Genomic DNA, 22,591 nt, shown 5'->3' on the forward strand with positions numbered 1-22,591 from the left:
TTTTCCAATACTTCAGATGTTTATTTTATGTACATAAATAGATTTTACAGGATCCAAGACACAGAAATCCACAGTTAAGCGCTGCCTTTATTTTGCTTCTCCCTTTGTTTCTCCTGCCTCCAGTTTCGGGCTCTCTTGCGCCTCCCTGTGAGTCGGAAAGGCCTCCCATGGGCTGCTCAAGTCAAATTTTCTGAACTCCTGGGACAATTGCACCGGCTCGGCTACCACACGCTTCACCTCGTCATCATAACGGACCTGGGAAAGACATTACATCCAATTATGTTACACCACACTGCGCTCAATACACACCACGGATGTCAACTCTGAACAGTAGCAAAGGGGTTCAGGTGCTCTCTGACCCCCCCCCCCCCCTCATCCCCATTTTATCTGGTCAGATTTTAGTGGAAATCCCCTTTAAAGTAAGTATTACCACTGCCTAAAGTAAAATAAATTATCAAGCACAAATAAAACAGTGCCCCCTGTGGCCATAAAACCATGAATTACAAACCTATCAAATTTCGTTAGTCAGTTATATCCACTTCACAGATGCTTAGTTACATCTAGGCAGAATAAGTCAACAGTATAAATCTTCCCTATATGAACATGACTTACCTCCACATATCCGGAGAGAGGAAAGTCCTTACGGAATGGGTGTCCCTCAAAACCATAATCTGTAAGGATTCTTCTCAGATCAGGATGATTGGCGAAAAACACCCCATACATGTCCCAAACCTAACAGACATCAGAGAGGACCACCAAATGAGCACATTTCTGTTAATCTTGCATTAGAACAATGTGTTATATGTGGATGCTGGAAAATTAAACATTCCGGATTATCAGATGGACATAGAGAAGAGAGAAAAAAATAAAGCGTTAACAGAATTTTCTCACTGAAAACAGTTACTGGAAAGAAGAGCGACAGCACAAACCTCTCCGATAGGAATGCTTTGCTATGGATTAGTGGGGGCTCCATTGGTTGCGGCCATGAAACCTGCTGTTTTCCCCTGTTTTTAACCATGCTCAAGTCCCTGTGTGAATCAGGCCTTAAAGGGGTTGTCCATATGCCTCATGAGGGATCACAGACTAAGGACCTCAGACTATTTTCCAGAGCGACTGTGCGGGATTTAGCATGATCATGTATTATGTGCCGCCCATTTAACTTATTGGGTAGTTTCTGTAATATTTCACCGTTTTTTTTAACTGACTTGTTTTTTTGCACTGCACTGAATTTAGACGATAAGTAGACGCTCACCTCCCTCTCATACCAGTTTGCAGCGTTATGGACAGAAACAATGGAGTCTATAGGAGTGAGTTCATCTGCATAAGTCTTCACACGGATCCTGGAGTTAAACTGCAAGGACAGCAAGTTGTAGACAATCTGAAAAAGAAACAAAAAGATAAAATGGTCAGACCGCTATACGATCTATTACACCCTGTTATCAGCCATTTCACGCTGGGTAGAGGCTGACTATAGAATGACTGACATGAAGTCTAAAGAAATCCCTACCCATGTAATAGAAGAAGCAAATCTATATCTCAATATCCCAAACATGTCAGTATAACCGATAGCTGGTCCACGATGTATAATAATGGCGGTAGAGTCATCACAGTCACAAATGGTATCACTCACAAGAGGTAAAAGTCATTCTCCAATGACCCGATTTTTATTCATTTACATTTAAAATGCATGACATATCATAAGTTTTGATCTGTGGGGGTCCGAGCACTGAAACCCTCACCGATCGCTGCAGGAGCACTCGCGTGACCGTTTTGCCGCTTCGTTTCTGATCGGCTTTCCTCGGAGCAGAGTACGGGCTCAACAGAAAGTCTATGAGTCCACATACTGCTCCAAGGAAAGCTGATCAGAAACTAAGCCGCACAGTGCTCACCCGAGCGTACCTGCCGCTTAATTTTAGCAATCGCTGGGGGTCTCAGCGTCAGGACCCCCACTGATCAAAACTTCTGACATGTCAAAAGTTTAGATACACTTTAAGGTTTAGAAGAATCTTGACCCAAGCCAGTAGGTACCTCAAAGCGGTTATGTCTTGTCGGGATATCCACAGCGGTCAGGTCAGCCATTGATTTAAACTGAGCATTCGTGTGATCTCGGAGAAACGTCAGGACTGGGATTACTCCTTCTGGATGGATCATAATCTCCAACTCATCGAAGCATGTGACCTAAGAAAGAACATCGCTCGTAAGACGAAAACAAGGCGTAAAGAGCAAGAAAAGAACAAAGACCTTTTGGAAAAATCTCATTTAAGCTGCGTATTGACAAGTGACTACAATGGTGAGGTGAAGTCCATAGTCATTTTCGTCAAGGAGTTGTACTCACCTTTCCAATCCCCAGTAGCGCCTGTGCCGATGTTTGTCTAATCCCCGCCAGGCTCCAGAAATGACAGTCAAAGTCGTTACATCACTACCTTACTGACGTCACCACTGTGACCTGTGACTAAATGTAGCGGGTGTGTGTCGAAGCAACAAGTTATTGCTGTAGCTGGGTAAAAGAGGCGGGGGGCCAGGGAAACTTTATCGCAGGAGATTGGAAAAGAGAGTACAACTCCTATTTTAATTTTTTAACATATTCAGCAGATTAGAAATAACTGTACAGAGCTGGAAACCCCCTATAAATGTCAAAACTAAATGGCAGAAAATTAAAAATGTAAAAATAGAAATCTTTCTTTATTGTAAAGGATATTAACAGATTAGGCAGATAACTGTACTATAGATGCAGTGACATGAGGCCCTCTAGTGGTAAAGCATGATCATAACATGAAAGAAAAAGACATACTGCCATTTCATTTAACCCCTTAAATGGTCACTTTACATAAATCAATAGTACAAGCAAATATAATATACTGTTCACTCACTCTGAATTTATTGCTATCAGCTCACTTACAGATCAGGTTCCAACTGCCCATAGATGTCTATGGAGAGTGGAGCAGGAGCAGAGTGAAAGGGGCATAGACACAGACACTGCAGCAGCTTCTAGTAAGTGTTATATGTCACACCAGTGATGGATGCTCAGCTACACTGCTCATATATATTAATTAGAGATAGGGGAGCAGGATTCTCCTCTTCTCCATGTATGCCGTATATAGCAGACATGATAGCAGTCAGGAGCCGACCACTAGCTTAGAGACAACTGAGAATTAGATGGAGCCTGCAGAGGGGAAAACTGCTAAAACATGCGGAATACAAGTTATATCATGGGCAGATGTAGGGTTATTCCTCATGTGCACACATATGGCAGCTTATTCTGAAAAGTCACCTGAAAAAGTTAGGTACGCTTAAAGGATGCGGCCTATTTTGGGCGATTTTCTTTTTCGTTTTTGCATCTCTGCTTTTCCAAAGTATAAGGGCTTATTTGTTGTGGTATGAGTTGTATTTTAGTAATGCCACTATTTTGAGGTTCATATATAGTATTGAACCGCTTATTTTTTTTGAGCACCCCAACGAACAAAAAAAAAAAACACCTGTAATTTCACCATAGTTTATTGTATTTTGTTTTTACGGCGTTCACCGTGCGGTATTAACGCCATGTAATTTTATTCCTGTCGCCTGCCAAAAAAAGCAGCAACAAGTGATCAAAAAGTCCCTTGTACCCCAAAGTGGTACCAATTGAAACTACAACTCATCCCGAAACATACAAGCCCTCAAAGTTCAGTCGACGATATAAAAAAACCACAAAACACAAAAGACACAGTTGTGGCAACCCCAAAAAAATTATTTAAAAAGCAAAAATATATTATTTTTTATTTTATTTTTTCTTGGGATTTTTTATTTTTCTATTATTTGTTTCCTTTTTTTTTAATTTTTATTTATACTCCCATTATGGGACTTGAACATCCGATCTCTTAATCACTTCTTTAATACATTGAAATACTTCTGTATTACAATGTATTATGCCTGTCAGTGTTAGGGGAGAATTCACATGCCGCAGATTTTTGCAGACTGAAAATCTGTTCTATTCATCTGAATGCGGTTGTTTCTGCAGCAAGCACAAGGAAGTCTGCAAATGTCATTCTGACGAAAGGAATTGATTTTCAGTCGCAGAAATTTCTGCAACAAAATCGGCCGTATGTGAACCAGCCTCAACACTGACAGGCAGGGCCTAATAGACTCTCCTGCGTGGCAACCTATTGGCACCCCACGATTGCATCAACAACCCTTTAAGGCTTCGATCACATCTGCGTCTTGGCTCCGTTCATGGGTTCCGTCTGAGCTTTCCGTCAGGGGAACGCATGAACAGAATCCAAACGGAAACCGTAGGTTTCCGTTTGCATCACCATTTATTTCAATAGTGACAGATCCGGTGCAAATGGTTTCCGTTTGTCCCAGTGGATTAAGGGTTTTGTCGTTTTGATGGAATGAATAGCGAAGTCGACTACGGTATTGATTCCATCAAAACTACAGGACCCTGAAACAACGGTGACAAATGGAAACCATTTGCACCGGATCTGTCACCATTGAAATCAATGGTGATGCAAACTGACACCTACTTGGATTCCGTTCACGGGTTCCCCTGACAGAACCCATGAACGGAGCCCCGATGCAGATGTGAACGAAGCCTAATATAGGATTATTATTATGAATAATAATAATACCTCTCTAGCAGTTCTAAACCCCATTCATGTATATGGAAGCAGCAGATGCAGACAGATGTATTACTCACCTGGACTTGCTGTACATACTTGGGCAGAATTTCTGCCACATACTCGCCAAATGCAGAGAGCTGGTTTTTCAACACTGAATCCACCGGACGAACCGTTGCTGCAACAAAAATGAAATAAACTCACAAACTGTAAAAACAAGGACACATCTGCATCTGATGGGGAGGGCTCCTGCTGCAGCCAGTTGCCTTACACAGGCTTGTGAAAAGCAGTGGGAACGAAGGGGGGCTAGCGGCTGTCCTCCTAGGACACATCTAGATTTCTCTTTAATACGGAGGGTGATGACTGGACAGCTTGACCGACTGGGTTACAAGAAGGGTTTCTGTGAGCTGATCATGTGATCCGTTTCAGCCAATCATCGAAAAGAACAAACCATTTGCCATACGGCATGGGCGGTAGTCATCACTTACAAGATGTTAGGAAATCTCATTGTGTGATATCAAACTTTTCCGACTACTGGAAAAATCTTGATCTCTGCACCGCACAACCTGACCGTTCATGTATGGTCGGTGTGACGTGAGATGAAGCTACTGCAAGGTGCGGGCTCCAAAGCAAAGGGAACGCCAAATAATCGGTTGATTTTGGATGAGGGTCATTTAAAGGGGTTGTACAGGATTAGAAAAACATGGAAGCTTTCTTCCTGTCCAAGGTGTGGCACTGTTTTTGGAAGAAAGCAGCCATGTTTTACTAATCATGTACAACCCTTTTATTTTTGAAAACTGAGGAGAAAAAAATGACATACGTTTGGTCTCTGTGGTGGAGCCTTCACATCGGACTTGTGGCAGCAAACGGAGACTGGAGGCTGCAGGGGAAAAAGAGACCGTCACAACTAGGGCCGGGCAATTACGCTCTAAATCAAAATCACGATTAATTGCACATGGAACCTCGATTACGATTAATGAACGATTATTTAGGTCGTGCCCCCTTTTACAAGACACGCCCCATTTTTACATGCCACACCCCCTATTTTGCATACCAGGCGATTGAATTTGGGTTATTTCTTGATTAATTGACCAGCCCTACCTCATTATTCACTGACAACATGGTCGGGTGATGGGTGTGCAGATGCTCAACGATTAAAGCGCAACTAAACGTTTAACAAACTTGTGACATGTCGGAAGTTTGGATTGGTGGGGGTCCGAGCACTGAGACCCCCACCAATCGCTAAAACTAAGCAGCTGAAGCAAAGCCTATGATACATTTATTTTCTGAAAAAGCTGAACAGACACGAAGCGGCTGAGCGTTCACACGAGCGCTTCAGCTACTTCATTTTAGCGATTGGTGGGGGTCTCAGTGCTCGGACCCCCACCAATCAAAACTTCTGACACGTCACTATGACATGTCAGACGTTTGTTAAATGTTTAGTTACACTTTAAAGCTGAGAATTTTTTTCTAATGAGAGCGCATATCTTTGCGATTTTAAAATATTTGAAGGAAACACCACAGATGAATTATTTACGGTTATGTATTTAATATTTAGAACAATTGAAATCATATTATAAATTGCTTGATGACGTCTTATATATTAGTATACAGCAGGCAGGCTCAGGGGGTATATTATATACAGAAGTATTGCATTCCGCTAACACTTGGCTGGGGCATCTCAGTGCACGTCAGCTCCCCCCTCCCCCGCACGGTCCCCATGCTCTCTGCTGCCGTCGTCGCTCACCCCCCCTTCCTCTGGATGGTCCCCATGCTTTCTGCCTTCTTTAACAAAGCTGAAAGCATGGGGACCGTCCGAGGGGGGGGGGGAGCGGCGACGGCAACAGAGAGCATGGGGACCGTCTGGTGGAGGGTGAGCGGCGACGTCTGACCGAAACAAAGAGTTAGTGGACTAACTGTAAATAGTGCAGCGACAGCACTGCCATCTGCTGCTCGTGTTGGGGGTAGGGGGGACCACTTTTAGCTCAGGCAGGGCCCACTGGGTGATTTGGTGTGTCTGCTTGTGCCCGTATATCTGCCTGCAGCTGCTGTAACTGACTGAGCTCATATGATAATCCCTGCACTCCAGGCAGCCGTACCGTCTGCGTTCTGGAGGAATAGCGTCGATGCCGTCACATTAAGCCTGCTCTGCCATTGGCTATCCCAAACGTCAGTAACTGTATGTTATCCAATTAGAATCGCTGATATGTTTTCTCACATATCAGCGATTCTAATTGGGTAGAATACAGTTACTGACGGCAGATGCTGGGCTGCATATAAGGGTATGTTCACACGTCTTAACAAATTACGTCTGAAAATACGGAGCTGTTTACAGGCGAAAACAGCTCCTGAATTTCAGACGTTTTTGCATGTGCACACGTTTTTCGCGGCGTCCATTACGGACGTAATTGGAGCTGTTTTTCAATGGAGTCAATGAAAAACAGCTCCAATTACGTCCCAAGAAGTGACATGCACTTCTTTGAGGCGGCCGTCTTTTTACGTAAAAAAAAAGCCCATCTGCACAGAACACCGTAAGACCCATTGAATTCAATGGGCAAATGTTTGCAGACGGTTTGGAGCCGTTTTTTCGGGCGTAATTCCAGGCGTAAAACGCCTGAATTACGTCCGTAAATAGGGCGTGTGAACATACCCTAATAACCCAACCGAAAAAATCAAATGCGAAGATGACGACGGTTATCTGCGCTGAATTTCCGTTTCGGTTATTTTTCCATTAATTGCCCAGCCCTAGTCCCAGCACGGTAGATATCAAGAGCGCACAAGACAAGGAAAACACTTCAAACCTACAAATGTCTAATGATCTACACTCCTTAATATACATTGTGTTTCCATTTCTCACCATTTTTACAATCTCTGCTTGATGTCAGCGGTGAAAAATTTCTGGAATACTAGCCTTGACCTAGTCCTGCTCACACAGATGCAGTTTGTTACAATGCATCTTTGTAAGAGATCTAAGCCTGAAGTTCAGGACAGAGACTTGCTTAGACCAGTGGTCTCCAACATGGGTTCTACAGCCGTGACGTAGCTGGACAACAGCTAGAGAGCCACAGGTTGGAGACCACTTTCTTAGGCCCAATGCACACGACCGTATTTTTTATCCATCTGTAAATACGGATCCGTAGTCATTTATAGTCATCCGTAAATCTAATGCATCCGCATTTACGGATCAGCAAAAAAAAAACACAAAAAAAACCGGAGGAATCTTGGGTAATCTCCTGGTGTCACATAGCAACGCTTCCGTAATTACGGACCGCTATGGATGCACATCTGTAGCCGTGCGTAATTACGGAAGCGCCCATAGACTTCTATGGGGAGTCCGTGCCGTAATTACGGACAAAAAAAGGACAAGTTCTACGGCACAGACATCGCTCTGTAAAAATACGGAAAGTTGTCTCCGTAGCCCATAGAAATGAATGGGTTCGTAATTACGGATGAAAAATACAGTCGTGTGCATGGGGCCTTAAGGTGTGTTCACATCTGCGGTGCATGTGTCCTCAAAAACGCGTCAGATAATTGTCTGCTGCATCTGATGCAGCTCGCTGCAGTTTCTGGCGTAAATTTGTTGGGCTGCGGCTGGCCTGCCCCCTTCAAGTAAGCTCCGCCCACTTTTATAAAAGTGCCATGAGCAGCGCAAATGGCCCAAAAGTCGCAATTATCCCAGCAAACTGCAACTTTTGAGCCGTTTGGGACTTTACTATGTAGAAAAGTTAAAAAAAACTTTCTTCCCATGGATTGTCGGGCACCGTTGGTGTCCGCCACGTAACAAACCCATCACTGCCATCATTTTTGTTGTTCTGCTCCTTTGACGAAGCACAACAACGGGAATGACCAATGCACGTGTATAGAGCCTAAGGCCGGATTTACACGAGCGTGTGCGTTTTGCGCACGCAAAAAACGCGGCGTTTTGCGTGCGCAAAATGCACTTAACAGCTCCGTGTGTCATCAGTGTATGATGCGCGGCTGCGTGATTTTCGCGCAGCCGCCATCATTATGACACTCCGTTTGAATGTTTGTAAACAGAAATGCACGTGGTGCTTTTCTGTTTACATTCAGAGTTTGACAGCTGTTGCGCGAATCACGCTGTTCGCACGGAAGTGCTTCCGTGCGACCTGCGTGGTTTTCACGCACCCATTGACTTCAATGGGTGCGTGATGCGCGACAAACGGGGAAATATAGAACATGTCGTGAGTTTTACGCAGCGGACTCACGCTGAGCAAAACTCACGGACTGTCTGCACTGCCCCATAGACCAATAGAGGTGCGTACGACACGCGTGAAAAGCACTCGCGTATATTACGCTCGTGTAAATGATGCCTTAGACTGAAACATTGTAACAAACCCGGGTGAGGCCAGGATGAGTTTTCCCCCCCATCAAATGTAAACAAAAATGTTTCTATACACTGAAAGCAGGCAGAGATGTTAAAAAGGGTGAGGAATTGAAACAAAAATTATATTATATTAATTTTAAGATTCGGTTAAAGTGGCCGGTCTCATGAAGAACCTCGGCCATCGTACGATGCATGAAACCGCTCCTGAAAAGAACTCCATGAGCAGCTTCAGGAATCGAATGGTTTCCTTGAAAACCAGACTGCCCGGTCTATCGACCCGTTTCCTGCCGTCACGTGCAAATTTTGGTGGAGGATGCGCCTCATTCGTCATGATTGTGTCCCTTTAAGACTGGAAAACTCCTTTAAATGACTGTAGTGGATCCACTAGGAAAATATGTGAGCAATTATAAACCGTGTAGCCTTGTGGAATATGTTGCAATTTTATACAATCAACAGTAAAGCAATAATTAAACTGTAAGATACATTGTATAAATGCTGCACCATTCCGATGCCAGGCTGGTGCTGTAAAGCTGTAAGGAACATGACCACCAAATGCATACACAATATTACCAACCAAAACGTGCACTTCTCTATATATCATAATTGGTTTTATTAATTTATTACTATAGGGGTCACAAAGACTACCACTCTTCATAAGGTCTATTAGGATGCCATAGAGTGGAGACCCCCACTCAGGATCAGCTCTACCAGCCGGAGAGGAGAACCTCTCAGTAAGAGCGGCTACCCCCTGCCGGACCCGTCTTGTCCATGCATTACATGGTTGGCCATTCGTTTAAAGGGTAACTAAACTTTCCAAAAACTTTTGACATGTCATAAGTTTTGATCGGTGGGGGTCCGAGCACTGAGACCCCCATGATCGCTATAATAAAGCGGCAGAAGCGCTCAAGAGAGCGCTGTACCGCTTCGTTTCTGATCGTCTTTTCTCAGAAAGCCAACGTAATGGTGTACGGACTCCTAAATTTTTTGCACCGAAATCGCCTGGTTTCCACAGCAAAACCTGCATGTGTTATGTGCAGATTTTCCTGAATTTTTCCCAGCGGATTTCACCCCTTGTACATGAAAAACAGGTGAAATCCACTGCAAACATCCGCAACAGGTTGCAACGTGCGGATTTCAGTGTAATAAATGTTCAGCAGAAAGCGGATGAGATTTATTAGATCTCATCCACATGACTGGTTCGATAATCCACTGCAGATTTGTCAAATCCACAGCATTTCCGTCCCGTGTGCGAGGGGCTTCAATGTACAGGGTGAAAACCGCAGTGAATTGTGGTGAAATCAGCGGCTGGAAAAATCTGCCACGTGTAGACTTAATATTACAGCCAGTATCATACTCCAGAGCTGAATTCACAATTCTGCTGGTCTCTGCTGGAAACAGTCAGCAAGCTTGTCCGCAGACGCCCAGCAACAACTTAGCTCATTTATGTTGACTCTATATGTAATGTGTACAAAAGGTGGGATTTGTAGTTCCACTACCTATCGCTGGAGAGCCAGCATTGATCTACTCTGCGATAAGTGCATGCTGGGACTTGTAGTTCTTGCCACCCGTTTGCTTTATGATATGACATTGTAGTCCTGCTCCCCCGCACCCGACCTCACCTCTCCGGAGCAGAGCCCGCTGCGCTGCCCGCACTCCTGCCAGCATCATTCCCCCGGACGGACAGACAAGGGCAAGCAGGACAGGCCGGAAGTCACTACAACTTGACAGATCCGGCCCCGAAAGCGTTCCTGATAACTTCCGGTGAGTGACTACTAGAGTGCAAGGTTCCGGGTGAAGAAAGTTCCGGCAATAGAGGGCAAGAGGAGGAGCGGACAGCACCGGGGTCGGTAATTCATCGCTGTTGGGAGGGAATCCTATCAATCCCCGTACTTAGATCACTTCGCAGTATTCCTATCTAGCGTAAGGCTGCTCAGGAGACCGCCATTAACTTCCTGCTATAATGCTGGGCTTTATCCACCATCACGCCCCGGCCATGTGTTTATGTCATACTCTGTATCATATCATCCGATATTAAGTCATATGACGTCACCAGGCTACAAACTACGTCACTCACCCCCCTGACTCTTCTTCGCATGGTGCCAGTAGTGTTCAAATTTTCACTCAACTTATTTTTCCAGTGGCTATTACCTGGTTTAAAGATGGTGGATTTCTTGGCGACTGTCATTGTCACGACAACCTGCGGTTCCCAGCGCATCTTCGGCCGTGTGACCTGTGTTTTGGCCAAAGTCGCCGTGTAGCCCTCGCCTAAGGGTATGTTCACATACGACAGATTTGCTGCAGAAATTTCTGGTACTGAAAATCTGATCCGTCCATTTTCAGTTGCTGAAATATCTGCGACAAATCTGCTGCATGTGAATATACCCCAGCTCTAAGGTAGCCACAAATATTACAAGAAACGATGACAAGCTGGCCCCCAAAGAAAACGTATAAAAACTTTCCAATTTTTTTTAGCCACCATCGTGTAACGTATTATGGAGTTATTCGCCCCCAGAAACATTAGGGTAGATTTATTACTTTTTTCTTTTAATCCATCAGTAGTGCAGCCTCAGGCTTTGGCCTGTAACGTCAAGTGAACATTAAGTAACAGATATAAAAAAAACACAGTTGTCACCTTTTTCATGTACACTAAAGGATCAAAGCATCAAAAAAAAACTCAGTGTGAACAGGGCCTAAGTGTCCACAGTCTTATTTTTATTTTTTGTGTGTATTTCTTCCAGGCATTTGAATCTCAGGCGTATCGTAAAGCATGGACCGTCCGGAAGAGGCCGCAGCTCAGAACCTGGCCAGCTCCACCGAGGAGAACTATTTTGTGACGTACACGTTCACGGACGGCTCTCACAGCAGTCGCGTGGCTCAGAGCATCATGAAGCTTTGTATGGAGGAGCAGCTGTTTGCTGACGTCACTATCCTGGTGGACGGTAAAGAGTTTCAGCTGCACCGGCTGGTTCTCTCTGCCCAGAGTTGCTTCTTTCGCTCCATGTTCGCTTCGAACCTAAAGGAGGGTCGTAACCGTGTGATCCAGCTGCAGGACGTCAGCGCCAGCGTGTTCCAGTTACTGGTGGATTACATCTATCATGGCACAGTGAAGCTGCGGCTGGAGGAGTTGCAGGAGACCTATGAGGTGGCGGACATGTACCAGCTCATCTCTTTGTTTCAAGAGTGCTCTCGCTTCCTGGTGAGGACGGTGCAGGTGAAAAACTGTCTGCAGATTATGTGGCTGTCCGATCAGCACAGCGACACCTCCCTGTATACTGCGGCTAAACACTGTGCCAAAACCCACCTGTCACAGCTGTGCGACACAGAAGAGTTCCTGAATCTGCCTCTGCGAATGCTCACTGACATTATTGCAGGTGAGTTCGAAAAAGTGGATATTGGGACTTCTAGTCAGGATAATATTCTATAACAGTAGCCCCCACCTGTGACTGTCCAGTTGTTGCAAAACTCCAACTCCCAACATGCCCTCATTCGGAAGCATGCTAGGGGTAGTTGTTTTGCAGCAGCTGGGGAGACACAGGTTGGTCACTACTGTTCTATAACTAAGGAGTAAAACCTCCAAAATCTGAGGCCCTCATCTGGACACCCGGTGTACTGCAGTCTCTCAACACCCTAATTCTGCTACTACTTAAAAGCAATTCTTCCCCATACATATTTATTAAAGCGTTATTCCAATCTCTGACATTTATGACGTATGCACAGGATATGCCATAAATGTCCATTAGAAAGAGGTCCCACAGCTGTCTCTAGAACAAGGCCCCTGACCCCCGTCTTATCTTAGGTCGCTGGGCTCCGGCCACTGTCTGACGAGGTTTTCCGTAAACAGCGCGTTTCGCTACGCTGTTTCTGGAACTCCCATAGAGTTGAAAGGCAGATTCTTAAACCGCGTAGCACAGAAAACTACGCTGGTTCCGGAAGTCTTAGTCACTTCTATGGGAGTTCCAGAAACGGCATAGCAACACGTTCGACTGTTTCCAGAAAACCCAGCCACCTCGTCTGTAGGTATGCCATAAACGTCCGAGATGGAAATATCCTTTTAATGGATTCCAGCAGCCATTTATTTATAAGTCTGGAATAAAATGGGGGTTCTGGGTTTAATACGTTGGTGGCAGTGGACTTAAAACTTCTCCATAAACCCACCAGACCGATTCCCTACTTTCCCACAGTGCTGCCTCTATTGGTCTCAATGACCAAGTGACGGGATCAATGGTCATGTAACTGATCTGGTGGTTCTTGCTAGCTCTGATTGTAAAAAAAACAAAACACTTGACGGGGGTATCCGCTCCAATTACAGGGGAAAATTCTAAACTTCAGATCGGGGAGCTGGTTTTGGAGCTACACTTTAAGGACCCATGCACACGGCCGTGCCCTTAATCACGGGCTATGATTGCGGGCATGGCCGGCTGCGGACAGATTCCCACATTCTTGGCCCGTGCTCCCATACAAAGTAGCACGGGCCGTAAGACGCAAAAGATAGGACACTTCTACGGCCCAGACACCTTCCCGTAAATAAACGGGAAGGTGTCCGTGGACAATAGAAGGAAATGGGTCCGTAATTACGGACGATTTTTATGGTCGTGTACGTGGGGCCTAAAGGGGTATTCCCATCTTAGGCATTTATGGCATATCCACATATCTGATAGATGCTGGTCCCACCTCTGGAATCCGCACCTATCTCGAGAAGGGGGGGGGGGGGTCTGCCGACCATGTCCCACCTGGTGTGACGGCCGCTGGTCACTGCATCCAGGCAGAGAAACACTGGAGAGGTGGCCGGGAATTACGTAAACAAGCCCACTGATCGGCTCCCACAGCAGATGGGCCCCACGTCTATGAGACGTTTATCACAAATCCTGTGGACATGTCTGAGATGGGACTAACCCTCTAAGTGTATCAGGTCTCTGTCTTGTAACCTGCAGCTGTATTATTTCAACATAATCCAAAATTTCGACATAATGGGCCTCTAAATGGAAATAAGTTTGCATTCATTCACTGACAACAATCATAGATTTTGTACATGATGTGAAATTGCTGTTTACGATCCTACAATATGAACCCAACCACTCCGACGCGGCTCTGTATGACATTAATCCTCCCAACTTGTCCGATTTTGCCGCCTCCTCTTTGGTGTTACTTCCTAATTGTTGTTGTTCTTCCGTCAGACGGCGTTCCCTGTTCACAGAATCCAACCATAGCGATAAGGAAATGGATCAATTTCAATAAGGAAGAGCGGGATGGATTTTCTGAAATGCTCTTTTCTAGCCTGAAGGTACGTATTTCGCCAATTGGCAGTAATAATGTAGCACATTTTTTTTTTTTTTTTTTTCTTTTTCTTTTTTTTATACTTTTACTGTAACGAATATGAGGTTTTCTACCGAAATGCTCATGAATATTCATTGCTGTATCAGCCCGAGCATCCTGTTTTGGAATGTGCCTGGAAAATCGACAAACTCCGGTATGCATTAGATCATAAGGACTCACGAGATGCTGTTCGGCTCTTCGGCTAGGACTAATGATTCTATGTTGCATTATGTAATCGGACATAATATATGTAACGCAACTGTGATTGACAGTCACTTGGCGATTGTCTCAAAACGTTGCTACAGATACCCCCATAGGATCTAATAAAGTCACACAAAACGTGGCTAAAGACATAGTAGTCTAATCCAGTGGTCTGATCCTGTGACACTACAAAAAAATATATATATATGCGATAAAAGTTACATAGAATTGCATGTAAATTGCACTTCATGTAACCTCTACAGCACATGGACTATTATGAAATTGTAATATTTTAGGCAGGATTTTTTTTTAAAGTGTATTTAACTTTTAAAAAGCTTTTGAAATATAATAGTGACATATCAGAAGTTCTGATCGGTGGGGGTCCGAGCACTTGGACTCCATCCGATTCCTAAAACAAAGCCTCAGAAGGGCTTGGGTTAAAGCTGTGCCGCTTTGTTTCTGATCAGCTTTTCTCGGGCTTAATAGAAAGTCCCTACACCGCTCGCTTGGCACAGCGCTTCTGCCGCTTAGTTTTCGCATTCGGTGGGACTCTCAGTGTACGCACCCCCACCGATCAAGACTTCTGGCATGTCAAAAGTTTTTTAAGTTACACTTTAATCTCCTAAAAAGCCCTTTAATAAGGCTCTGTTCACATTCGCATCATGACTTCCATTTATTATAGAGCTATGATAGATATGCCGGATTATTTTGCAAACCGATCCTGACAAGTCCTGATGGACCCTATTGACTTATTATTGGCTCTGCCATGTTTCCTTCGGGGTTCCTCTAATTTTGATGGCAAGAATTAGGGTATGTTCACACTGCTTATTTTCGGCCGTTTTTCGGGCCAAAAAATCGAAGCAGAACGCCTCTAAATATCTGCCCATTGATTTCAATGGGAAAAACGGCATTCTGTTCCGATGGGCCGTTTTTTTACGTCGCCGTTTAAGAAAAAGGGCCGTGTAAAAAACCGCCTGCGAAAAAGGACTGCATTCTTGAGCCGTTTTTGGAGCCGTTGTTCATTGACTATAGAAAAACAGCTCCAAAAACGGCTGTGAAAAACGCGAGTTGCGAAAAAAAAAAAGGCTGAAAATCAGGAGCTGTTTTCCCTTGGAGACAGCTCGGTATTTTCAGACGTTTTTTAGTAAGCGTGTGAACATACCCTTAGGCCCTATTTACACGAACGTGTTAAACGTCCGTGGGACGGCCATTGAAACAGCGGCCGTCCCACGGACCTATGTAATTCAATGTGGCCGTTCACACAGCCGTTGTTTCAACGGACCGTGTGAAGGGTCCGTGCGAAAATAGGACAAGTCCGATCTTTTTGCGCATCACTCATCCCTACATAGACTCACAACTATGGGGCATGCGTGACATCGCGTCCCACAGCGCTGTAATACTCCAATCATTATGTTGTTTTTTTTTTGTTTTTTTTTATTCGCATTTGATTAACTTTATAACCCAAAAAAATGTGTAAGTGTTTCAATTTCCATAATGTCTTTTAAGGAAATCGGGGAAAACGTGCACATTTATCTGATCGGGAAGGAGGAATCTCGCACCCACTCTATTGCAGTCTCTCTACATTGTGCACAGGATGATTCTATAAGTGTAAGTGGACAGAACAGTTTGTGCCACCAGATCACCGCCGCTTGCAAGCATGGCGCCGATCTATATGTCGTAGGCGGATCCATACCTCGTCGTATGTGGAAATGTAATATGGAGACCATGGACTGGGAGCGATGTGCACCGCTTCCTCGAGACCGTCTACAGCATACTCTGGTGTCTGTATACAGCAAGGATGCCATATACTCCCTGGGTGGTAAGACCCTACAAGACTCCCTCTCTAATGTGGTGATTTACTATCGAGTACAGGACAACGTCTGGACCGAAACGAGTCAGCTGGAGGTCGCCATCTCCGGCGCGGCAGGGGTAAACCTTAATGGGCTTATCTATCTGATGGGAGGGGAGGAGAACGACCTGGACTTCTTCACAAAACCCTCTCGTATTATTCAATGTTTTGACACGAACACTGAGAAATGTCACGTCAAACCCTACCTGCTGCCGTTTGCAGGGCGCATGCACGCGGCTGTTCACAAGGACCTGGTGTTCATCATCGCCGAGGGAGATTCGCTGGTTTGTTATAACCCACTTCTGGACAGCTTCACCAGGCTTTGCCTTCCCGAGGTCTGGAGCTCACGGCCATCTCTCTGGAAGATCGCCAGCTGCAACGGCTGCATTTACGTGTTCCGGGATCATTACAAGAAAGGGGACGCCAATACTTTCAAGTTAAACCCGGCCACCTCTGTGGTGACCGTTACCAGCGGCGTCCGGTTTTTGCTTACCAATCTGCAGTTTTTGTTGGCATGATGCCTAGGCTGATTTAAGGACCAATGGACGTGGAAACTGTTGCTTTTGCACATCTTGGATCTGGGCCCTAAAGGCTGCAAAAGATCTGGTCATAAAGAAACAAAAATGATGGGACCACCTACTTAATGTGGTGGTATTGGTAAAGCATATTGAACCAGCCAAGTGTCCTATCCCGTGTTATCACATTTCTTGTCGCAGCTAAATCTATTCTTACTAGCTGGTTGTGTTTGGGGGTGGAAGCCCAGGAAAGAAAATGTGGACCTGGGGCCATAGGATAAACCAGCCCTGTCTAGATTGTGCACCTTTACTCAGTATCGATTGTTTTTTGTAGACCTGGGAGTTGAGTAACATTAGGGAAAAAACGCGTCACTACAACGCACTCCTAAATTGTAAAAAAAGATAGAAGTAGCGTTATTATATGACATTATACCTCTGTTAACCAGGCTTTATCAACCTTTTACAATGCTTCGTAGGCATGAGCAGCAAACATTTTGCCTATGTAGCGGAACCAATTTGTGCAAAACCATCTAAGAAGGATCCCGTAACTCCCTTTAGAGGGGTTGTCTCCGCACATACATTTCGCTAAGGGGTCCGACTGCTATGGAGGCTGCATTGTCCGCCATTGACTAGTATGGGCCGACTATGTGGTCTCCAGGAAAAAGCCAAGCAGAGCGGACAAGTGGCGCGGCAGTTTTCTAGCACTGCTGCTACTTTGTTCTAGCGATTAGCGGGGATCACACAGGTCGGACTCATTGATTGGACATTAATGGCATGTTCTAGTGACACGCCATCAATGTATGTGGTCAGACAACCTCTTGGGATCATTTTTTTTATTTCCCAGTGACTGGGTATGGTGTAAGAAAGATAACATATGGTCGGCTGCTCATTGTTGCGCATTATTTACATGTCTGGGTCTAAGGCACGGGAATGGCAGTGTGACAACTTGTGCTCCTGACAAACTACTGACCTGTAGGTTGCTCACCAGCACGGATATTAAACATAGGAAGCATAACCTATAGTCAAGTCGAAATAGCGCCGCCATTTCCAGTGCTGGCTGATGTATGGGTCTCCGAGCAACAAAATCTGGTTCCACAGGCCCATACCACTTCCAGTCCTGGGACAGGTGTCAACCCATGCCAATTCTTGCTTAGGAGCAGGATGGTTTGTTACCAGGGCCCTCATCCATGGGACCCATAACAGTGTCATGGCCTGCGTCCATGGCCCTATAGCAGGGAGCTTCTTGTATATTGAGAACCCCACTGCACCCCTTTAATGGTTGTTAAAACTTCCTTGTCTCCCACACTCCCTCGGTGGACAATAAATGTATGCTCCTAGATGGATCATATACAGGTAAGGCCTTGTTCACATCTGCATAAGCGGCCTCCGTCACAGATCCAGCCAAATATACAGTAAACAATAGCGCAGCATGCTGCACTGACTGGAACCTGACAACCCATTAAATTCAACGGAACTGGCATTACCAGTTTTTCGTTGAAGGTGCAGAAACGCCAACGCGGTTGTGAACGTGGCCTGTTATGTTAACATTATAAGGTGGTAATATGAAATGCCAACATGGCTAAGGCTTGTAAATAGATCCCCTTTTAAGATTGTAGGATGGTTCATTTGAACATTTTCCACAGCAGCCAATCAGTTCTTTGCTTTTAGTGATGCGACCGTGCTCAGGTAGATATTTAATGGTTAATAAGACGTCTGCCTGTCCTAAGACCAAATAAGAAAGATTGACTGTTACCATAATGGATGACAATTTACGTGTGATTCTGACTATATGAAGTGCTCGATATTAACCCCAGCTTATTGTCATATTGGCTGAAAAATCGGACCATGTACGACCAGCGTCATATCCACTCTCTTCTGATTGATAAGAATGGGTTGCTGGGTGAACGGAGACTAGTGATGCTGCGGACCCACTGAAAAGTTTAAGCTGAGGTTTGTCAGTAGACCCCATCAGTGTGCAGTATAAGGCCGGCTTATGTGCCCCCTCAGCTGCCAGGTTATTGGGCTTATGTGCCCCCTCAGCTGCTGGGTTATTGGGCTTATGTGCCCCCTCAGCTGCCAGGTTATTGGGCTTATGTGCCCCCTCAGCTGCCGGGTTATTGGGCTTATGTGCCCCCTCAGCTGCCGGGTTATTGGGCTTATGTGCCCCCTCAGCTGCCGGGTTATTGGGCTTATGTGCCCCATCAGCTGCCGGGTTATTGGGCTTTGCCCGCTCAGGTTGCTGCACATTTGGTCTGTTATTCTGTTAAAATACTATTACAAGAACTCCGATGCTTTTAGGGCTGGCTTCGAATGTATTTCTTACTGTTTGTGCGCAGGAAACAATGGGTCCTATACTTTTTACCACCGAGTTAGGTGTTTGCCCTGCAAATGTGTCTACTCGATAGAGACCATTGATGTATACGTTGAACTATATTGGTGTATTATTTTTCTTTATGATATCTATATAGAGCGGTGTCCAGCAACCTGTGCCTCTCCAGCTCTTTATGTCACCACAACTCCCAGCATGCTCTGACAGCTACAGGAGTTGTAGTTATTACAGCCGGAGAGCCATAGGATACAGATGCCGAAATAGAACTTTTCAAACGCAACATTAACTTCTCTTAGAAAACAAAATAGTAGACGGCGCCATGACGGATATTATCGGAACTATGCATTCAATTTTATAAGGAAACTATTGCAAAGCCATTTGTCACAAGGTTAGAGCAGGTTGTTTATGTCTACGTGTGCTTTTTTTCTGATGTATCGTTCAGATTTGACAAATAAAACCTCACCGGAAAAATTTTGATTAAAAAGTGTTATAATGGCAGGGCGGTGACTCTGACGTTTTCTTGCTCATTTCTGTTGAATGTTGCCCCTTTCTAATAGGTATCCCAGGTAAAAATTACAATTTCTCATTGGTCAAGAATCCATATGTTTTGTGACGTCCTCCTCTCCAAAGTTCAGTGTTTTTTCATACAAACCTGTCAAAGGACGGGTAAAAAAAAATTCCAACGTGCCCAACCCTTGTTTCCTCAGGTGGAAGATTTATCACATACACATAAACCATTTCCCTCGACTCCCCCATAAACATGCATGATTGGCTGACTTGAGCGGAAGAGGGGATAAATGGCTGCCAGATACATCTGCCGCTGCTTATCTCTTGGGGAAACAATGGATTGGGCATGTTGAAATCCACCCACAGTTAATAATGTTTGGTACATTGCGTGGCACTAAAAGTGGCCTCGTATTGGTCACGGAGGTAGATCTTTACAAAAGTGTCTCCCCCACATTGACTGAACGTGTTTTTTTTGTTCAGTACAAAAATGGATAATTCCTTAAAGTCAGCCTGGTGATCTGCTGAGTGCTGTAGTTCCAGGAGCAGAAGACAAGTGGAAGAAGAAAGCTGAGTAAGAAAGGAGAACCTGCACAACCGTAATATAAGTGTGGGAGGGAAAACACAAAATATCCATCAACTATACAGAACTAAAGAATACCAAAATTCTACCCTTAAGCCCTTATTCACACGAACGTGGGGAAACTCAGACGTGAAAGACGTGACATGTTTCACGTCCGAGCTGCCCCCGTGTGGGTCCCGATTTCACAGATCCCCATTGACTTGAGTCTATGGAGGGATCTGTGAAAACGGAATATAATAGGACATGTCCTATTTTTCAACGGACCCTTCACACGATCTGTTGAAACAACGGCCGTGTGAATGGCCCCATTGAAAAACATGCGTCCGTGTGACGGCCTTTGTTTTAACGGCCATCACACGGACGTATTAAACGCTCGTGTGAATAAGGCCTAATAATACCATACATTTATACTCCTTTAGGAGTTCTATAGTGCAGACTGTCAAGGCGTTGGGTCAGACAGTCCCCACGCCAAATTATTGGAGAATATATCCCAACTATTTTGTCTCCTCAACAAAACCCCAATTCCACATGATGCCGGTCCAGTGATCAAACCCATGGCAAAATCAGTTCATACATGGAGTATTAGGGTATGTGCACACACACTAATTACGTCCGTAATTGACGGACGTATTTCGGCCGCAAGTACCGGACCGAACACAGTGCAGGGAGCCGGGCTCCTAGCATCATACTTATGTACGATGCTAGGAGTCCCTGCCTCTCCATGGAACTACTGTCCCGTACTGAAAACATGATTACAGTACGGGACAGTTGTCCTGCAGCGAGGCAGGGACTCCTAGCATCGTACATAAGTATGATGCTAGGAGCCCGGCTCCCTGCACTGTGTTCGGTCCGGTACTTGCGGCCGAAATACGTCCGTCAATTACGGACGTAATTAGTGTGTGTGCACATACCCTTACACGTCGGCCATTGAAATCAATGGCCGGCCATGTGATACATAAAGGGGCAGGGCCTGAGAACCGTTCTTTATTAGGGGGTTCTTCTCTCTGGATAATAGAGGGGGGTTCAGTGACATGAACCTCCCTATATGATTTCCATATGCCTTAATAGGGCATATGGAGAGGGGTTGCCTTTGTGTGACAATCCCTTTAAGACCTGACTATGGAAACCATAAACCGGACCCATTACGGACTCCAACCCCGATTTTCCTGATGAAACGAATGGAGGTTATTTATTAACAACTTGAAATGATAAAAGAAAGGCGACACTCCTGCTGGGAGTAAAATAATAGGCCAAGCTCTTCTTTATTAACAGGTAGTTAGATCACAAATGTAAACCAATAACCAAATTCAATAAGACCCCTCAGACCCCCACCGATCAAAACTTTTGTCATGTCACTATGACATTAAACGTTTTTTGAAAGTTAAGTTACCCTTTAAAATTACAAATAATCCTTGATACAGAGGGAGAGAGACACTGTATTTGGGTGAGACTCTGGTCAGCAGCAAAGCATAAGCTGCCTGTACCATAATTGTATCTTCTTGAATGGGTCAAGTGGTTTACCTGTTATCAGGATGGAAGAAAATCTGTTCAGCTGGTACTCGGTGACATGGGCCAGCTAATGACCCCTTTAAACTACTATTTGGGATAAATTTTGCCCTTAATTTCGAGGGAAGATCCTTAAAGTCTCTGTCCAGTTGTGAGATCAAGAACAATATGTAAATCAGTACCTATAGGTGCTGCTTGTCTGCTATTTAGTTGCTTTTTAGCTCCGCTCCATTAGAGCAGAGCTGTGTCTATAGTTTAGCTACAGTGCCTACAGGGAGTCTGAGGTGGTCTGAGACACACCTCCTCTCATCATTGGTTCAGGCTGCTGCTCTCTCAATCCCTACTTGAGCTCTGCTTCTTCTGATTGGCTGTCCAGGACAATCTCATCAGGTGGTCCATACATAGAGACTGATTTCCATTATAGCAATAGCAGAATTATGTAAAAAAAAAAAAAGAATAAATACGCACATGTGATACCGATCTGGTTCTGCTGGAACATGTGGCGTAGCTTATCTATCTATCTATCTATCTATCTATCTATCTATCTATCTATCTATCTATCTATCTATCCCTATCCATAGGCTTGCTAAATGGGGGCAGGAGGCCCCTGTTTTCTCAAAATGTGGGGGTTCCAGTGGCGGGGCCCTCACCTTTCAAACATTTATGGCATGTCCTGTGGATAAGCCATAATTGAATAAAGTGAGAATATCCCTTTAAATTCACAACACACTTCCACATCCATTATCTATGAATTATTTAGACAGTTCCTCTATGTCTCTATGATCTGCCGATTGTTAGGGTATGTTCACAAGCCCTATTTACAGACGTAATTCAGGCGTTTTACGCCTCGA

The 22,591-nt window shown here is 44.8% G+C and overlaps 2 protein-coding genes across 3 annotated transcripts in view; one reads left to right on the forward strand and one right to left on the reverse strand.

The window, feature by feature from the left end:
* NDUFS3 (NADH:ubiquinone oxidoreductase core subunit S3) lies at window positions 1-10,689 on the reverse strand. The gene is made up of 7 exons (XM_075837809.1): window positions 10,560-10,689; window positions 5,416-5,475; window positions 4,676-4,773; window positions 2,029-2,178; window positions 1,253-1,378; window positions 613-732; window positions 1-255 (listed from the first exon to the last, which is right to left on the reverse strand). Exons 1-7 carry the CDS (start codon window positions 10,606-10,608, stop codon window positions 88-90), a joined length of 771 nt encoding a protein of 256 aa, XP_075693924.1. The 5' UTR covers window positions 10,609-10,689; the 3' UTR covers window positions 1-87.
* The window catches only part of KBTBD4 (kelch repeat and BTB domain containing 4), a 23,208-nt gene continuing 11,306 nt past the window's right edge, over window positions 10,690-22,591 (forward strand). The window contains exons 1-4 of one of the 2 annotated variants that reach the window (XM_075837807.1): window positions 10,690-10,783; window positions 11,679-12,311; window positions 14,115-14,221; window positions 15,961-19,631. In XM_075837807.1, the coding sequence (XP_075693922.1) occupies window positions 11,708-12,311; window positions 14,115-14,221; window positions 15,961-16,821 (1,572 nt within the window). In that variant the 5' untranslated portion in view covers window positions 10,690-10,783; window positions 11,679-11,707 and the 3' untranslated portion in view covers window positions 16,822-19,631. Of the gene's footprint in view, window positions 10,784-11,678; window positions 12,312-14,114; window positions 14,222-15,960; window positions 19,632-22,591 lie in introns of those variants that run through there. The other variant, XM_075837808.1, reaches the window with a different exon arrangement.

Source organism: Rhinoderma darwinii, chromosome 9, assembly GCF_050947455.1.
Source record: "Rhinoderma darwinii isolate aRhiDar2 chromosome 9, aRhiDar2.hap1, whole genome shotgun sequence".
In the NCBI taxonomy this organism is placed as follows: domain Eukaryota; kingdom Metazoa; phylum Chordata; class Amphibia; order Anura; family Rhinodermatidae; genus Rhinoderma; species Rhinoderma darwinii.